This window comes from Amaranthus tricolor, chromosome 14, assembly GCF_026212465.1.
Source record: "Amaranthus tricolor cultivar Red isolate AtriRed21 chromosome 14, ASM2621246v1, whole genome shotgun sequence".
Classification (NCBI taxonomy): domain Eukaryota; kingdom Viridiplantae; phylum Streptophyta; class Magnoliopsida; order Caryophyllales; family Amaranthaceae; genus Amaranthus; species Amaranthus tricolor.
Window position 1 is genome coordinate 7,716,562 of NC_080060.1, and position 5,340 is coordinate 7,721,901.

A 5,340-nucleotide genomic window follows, 5' to 3' on the forward strand; every position below is an offset into this window, starting at 1 on the left:
AATCTCCAGAGGATTTATATTTTTATTTTTAAGTTTCAAAATTTGTTTTCTCTTAAAAGAAACGGTTTTGCATTTACACCATTTAAGAATCTAACTTTTACTCGTCCATTGTGAATATCTTTAGATCATTTTCTTATAATCCAACATTGTCCTTAGTTTCTTATGAATAATCCAACCTTCATCTTAATTTGCTGTCAACATACCCTATTATTAGTAATATAATATGCTGTAGGCAAATATATGGCAAAGTTTAGATTATTAAAAAACAATTCAAATGTGAAACTATTCACAATGAATGAGTACAAAATTGGATTATTAATATCAATTTTTCCTTAATAATAATAATAAATAGTAAAAATAATTAGATCAACCCATTATAAATCTTAATTAAGAAATTCTCAAACATTACCCTTAATTAAGAAATGTAATAGATGGTATCATAGTTATAAAACAGTACAACAAATCCTCACAATGATTCAGGCAACAAAAAATCATACAATTCTGTTACAAATAGGAACAACATCACAATTCACACAAACTCATAGATTTCAAGTATAATTAGTGTGACACTCTTAGTAGCTGATACTCAGAGTAATGCATAAGTTACACATGATCCAGATCCCGATCCTGCACCACCATGACGATTAGGTTGACAAGGATTTAACCGCAAAGCAAGTATACGAGAATCATCATTGTATCCAAGCACATTGTTGTACTCTCCGTTATCAATCAACCCATAGTGTGGTTCATCCTTCGGAATTAGATCCTGCCATGATTATGTCGTATAAGATTAATGAGCGAGTACACGTCAAATTTCCTTTTAGCCATCAGAAAAGGGGCACAATCGAGAAGAACAATCATTTTCAGTAAGAAAAAGAAAGACGAAGCCAGAGATTTAGAGGTCAGTAACTTGGTATTAAGTAATTATAGTACAAAATGCTTACAAGCTCTTGGAGAAGGCTTCTATGCACTACTTTCGCATTTCGATACTGAAATAAAAAAGGAAAAAAAAAATTGTTTCGAGTTAAATACATAGGCAGACAAATAAGAACAACAAATTCAAGCATATAAGACGGGAGGAAATGTTATGGACTAACCTTTTTATTGGTAGTATTGAGGTCATTCTCAAGCTTCTTATACTGCCAACAACATTGCATTATTTCAACAACATTAAGTAACTCCCACCTAGGGTGAGATTTGGAAGGGTCTGATTTACGCTATCTTACCCTTGTTAATGATAAGACTAAATAAAAAAATTGTTTCCGATTGACCCTTGATAGCAAACGTAATGTGCAACTTCTCATAAATAAGAAGTTGCACATGATTTAATGAGCCATTTTGCTTTAGTCCATTATAATCAAAAAACAAAGAACTATACATCTTTAGCCCATTTAAATAAGGTACATATACTAGTGATAAACTTACACAGTGAATTCATTTTTTGACGAGAAAACTTCTTATACTAACTTAATAGATGGGAGGCGAGAAAACGATTTCGGGCAATAAATTATTATGTTGCTAAAAAGCGTTTTCTTGCAGTGATATTATTTGACGGATATTTCAGAAATGGAAGCATGAAAGGGATCGAATACGTAATCCCTCGCCTTGCTTTCAATAACTGAAAATATATGACCAGTAAATAAGAGTGACAGATTGCACTAAGAGAACAATAAGAAGGTTGTAAATGTTAAGCCAAAGGAGACAAGACCTTGCGTTCGCGAATGACCTTTACAGAGTTCTGCATTTCTTGTTCAAGATTGTGCAGCTCATGAAAACTCAAACCCTCCAATAAATCTCCCATTCTCTGCCTACCAAATCATTAATCACAAGCAAGACCTAATCAGTGAAACCAAAATAACTCATAATCCATCGAACACAACGAAACAGGTTCATTTTGCAACAAATATATGTCACCTGATATCCTTTTGAAGCTCCCTATTAATATCAGAATAACTCTGAAGCTCTTCTTGCATTTTCTGCAAAAAATACGAATTTGGTCAAGGTTAGTACTTAGTAGTTCTAAAGAGTTCCGTATTAAGAAGGTAGTCCAAAAACTAGATCATTCCTCATCTTAAAATCGCACCAAATCATAATTTTTGCTGATGGTTTCTTAAGTAATGTTTCATTGTAAAAAATTACTAAACAAGTACTGAAGTAATCAACATTAAAGCATAAATAAGAAAAACCAAAAATTTCACCTAGACAAGTTCTCAAATGATTAACATAGGAGCACAAGAAGCTTCATTATCATGGAAGGACTACGAGATCAGATATATTAAATATCCACAGCTAGTCGTCTCATTATCCGAAACTCCCTATCCCTCAAAATATACAATGACGAAACTTTACCAATCAACACACTTAACTCAAAAATCTTAATATAATGGGCATTTCTATCCTTTCCTAGATTTTCCCAGACACTTCAGAAATTATATGTGAATATCAATTATTTGAGCAAGCACAAGGCAATGAAAGATTTGGGGTCATTGATCGTGATGAAACCTTCACTCATGTGGTCAAAGCAGCTATTATTCGTCTTGTCTTATGCGTTGCTTTATCCAGGTCTTAGTCTATTCACCAATTCGATGTTAAAAATACATTTTGACATGGAAAATTGATTGAAAATGTCTATATGCATCATCCAATGGGTTTTTGGGACCCAAATAAACCAGATCATATTTTTGGTGAAGAAATTCCTTTCTAATCTACACCTTGAGCTTGGTATCAACAGTTTGCAGATTATGTGACTACTAGTGATTTGACTTAGTTAATCATATAATTATCTTTTCATTTCCAAGCATGACACTCACATTGCTTATTTTTTTTTGTTTGTTGATGAAATCATTCTTACAGCTTTTCCCTAATTCTTTACGCTAATGGCAATCAAGCATGTCCTAGCCCAACAAAATAGAATTCGCAAACCCTATTTCTCCCTTTTTATTAGCCTCCACCCAAAATAGCCCAATAAAATAGAAATTGCAAACAATGGGCCTGGACCAGGCTGCTCGAACAAGAAACTCTCACAATAACACAAATATGACCTTCTAACCATGTGTCTTGTTCAAGGCACCCCTTTGGCACCCCTTTGCCTCGTCCAAGGTACCCGTCATGCACTCCTTTCTTCACATCATCCAATAATCCAAACCTTATGTAATCACAACCCCAACGGACACCCAATAATCTCCTCTAGTGTGTATGAGCAATAAGGTTATCAAATTCACCTTCCACGCAGGTTATTTGGTACTTGGCACAACAAACCAAGATGACCACTCATCAATTGTTAGAATAAAGCCTAATAAGGGTCTTCACACTATTATATGAAGTGCTTATTTATGTTACAATAGGCTGTTAGTCCATGATTTTTATTCCATGAGATTGTTTCAACTAGCTAGCGTAATCTAGGTGTTGTAACACGAACTAAGAATACCCAAAATAAACATGGAAGAAACCCTTTCCCAAATTCCAACTCATTATTACCATTGCAACATCAATATTAAACAAATCAATAAGTCTATCATAAAAATTAACAGGTTTTTACTAATATAATATGATCCCAAAATTCATAAACAAGGGTTTCAAATAAAAAAGGCAAAACTAACCTGGTATTGTTTGGCCCATACATCAACCCCTTCAGTCCTTTGAAACCTATCATAAATCTCTTTTGTACTGCAAACAACCCACACAAATCAACGCCAAAATTCAATTTTTTTTAAATAAAATATCAAAAATACCTAAAAAAGAAAATAAATCCAAAAAAGAGATAAAAGTTAAAGCATACGTGATTCCAGGAGTGAGAAATTCATGGAGTTTTCCAGCACCAGAAATCATGATAATCGAAACAGTAGCTTCACAAAGAACAGTAAGTTCATTAGCCTTCTTAAAAAGACCATTTCTTCTCTTAGAATAAGTGACTTGTCTGTTAGTTTGATTCTCAATTTTCTTAATTTGTATCTTTCCTCTCGCCATTTTTGATCTTCTTCTTCTTCTTCGATTTCTTTGTTTTTTTAGGGTTCGCTCTCTTTTGGATCTGTTCAATGGTTGTGGTTTTCCCCATTTTAAAGATCATGATAAGGGAGGGAAAGAGAGAGAAAGAAGCAAAATTAGAGGTGGGTTAGTGAGAGAAAGGAGAAAGCAGTTGGAGAGAATGACTAGAGTTGCTGAAATGGTGAAGTTTTGGGAAGGACTATGAAGAAATGAAACTGACTATTATGCAGATTCTGTTATAAGCTTTTAATTTTCTTTTACTTTTTTATTGTATCGCCACTCTATATATAACGAATTTTTAAGATTGTTCCTGCATAATTTTTGAACTCAAAAACTATAACATTTCTCTAAAACTCTCTAAAAATATTATATTAACTTAAACAAGCTAAAAGTGTACATCGAATAACAATGGCGAACCAAAACGAGCATGATAACGTTTCGATAAGTAATTAATCGTTTCGAAATTTTTCAAAAAAAAAAAAAAATTTCCAGAACCCCCTCTAGTCGCACAAAATGTGCGACCAGACCTAGGGAGAGTCACACTTTTTGTGCGACTCAGCCTAGGTCCAGTTGCACTTTTTGTGCGACTGGGGGTTTTGGAAATATTTTTTTAATTTTTTTTTAAAAATTAATTCTTTTTATTTATTATAATTATTTTTTAAGTTATTATTATTTATTAAATATTATAGTAAATTATTTTATTTTATTATATATTTATATATATTTTTGTGTTTACTTAAATTATTTATTTATGTTATTTTAATTTAATTTATTTTATATATGTATTTTATTTAGTAAAATTTTTTATTTCATGTTTTTGTATTGATATTGTTAATATATTGAAATTTGAATTATTAAACTAATTGATATTGTTAATATATTAAATAGTTTAATCTTTAATTTATTAAGAATAAATTTATATTTGCAGGACTTTGAAAACTTAGGGGATAATGTAGATTACTCTGACAGATTTGTTATCGATAGGGAATTTGATTCTGTAGTTGATTTATATGCTTGGGCTGATGAGATAGCACTAAGAATTGGTTTTCAATTTACACGTGCTTCATATAAACAAAAGGAAGGACGTTCTAGAATGAGTTTGTACTTAAGATGTCACCGCTATGGTAATATAAGAGGTGATTTGCATAACTTAGACAATGTTGCCCGACCTAATTCTAAAAGTAGGGCTTGTGGGTGTAAATTTATGATTTTAGGAAGTAGTTGTAAACCAGGGGAAAGACCTTGGACGGTAAGAGTGTTTCCTAGTGAAAAAGGAAGACATAACCACCCGTTCTTGGTGTACAGAGATGGTCAAATAAGAGTAAATAGGATGACTGTCGATATTAGGCAGCACAT

The 5,340-nt window shown here is 32.3% G+C and overlaps 1 protein-coding gene across 1 annotated transcript; it reads right to left on the minus strand.

Moving 5' to 3' along the window:
* Nucleotides 1-336: 336 nt before the first annotated feature.
* LOC130799635 (floral homeotic protein PMADS 1) lies at nt 337-4,221 on the minus strand. Its single transcript, XM_057662797.1, has 7 exons — nt 3,779-4,221; nt 3,600-3,666; nt 1,915-1,976; nt 1,709-1,808; nt 1,098-1,139; nt 945-989; nt 337-766 (listed from the first exon to the last, which is right to left on the minus strand). The coding sequence occupies exons 1-7, from the start codon at nt 3,964-3,966 to the stop codon at nt 587-589; spliced, it is 684 nt and encodes a 227-aa protein (XP_057518780.1). The 5' UTR covers nt 3,967-4,221; the 3' UTR covers nt 337-586.
* Between the last annotated feature and the right edge of the window lie 1,119 nt (nt 4,222-5,340).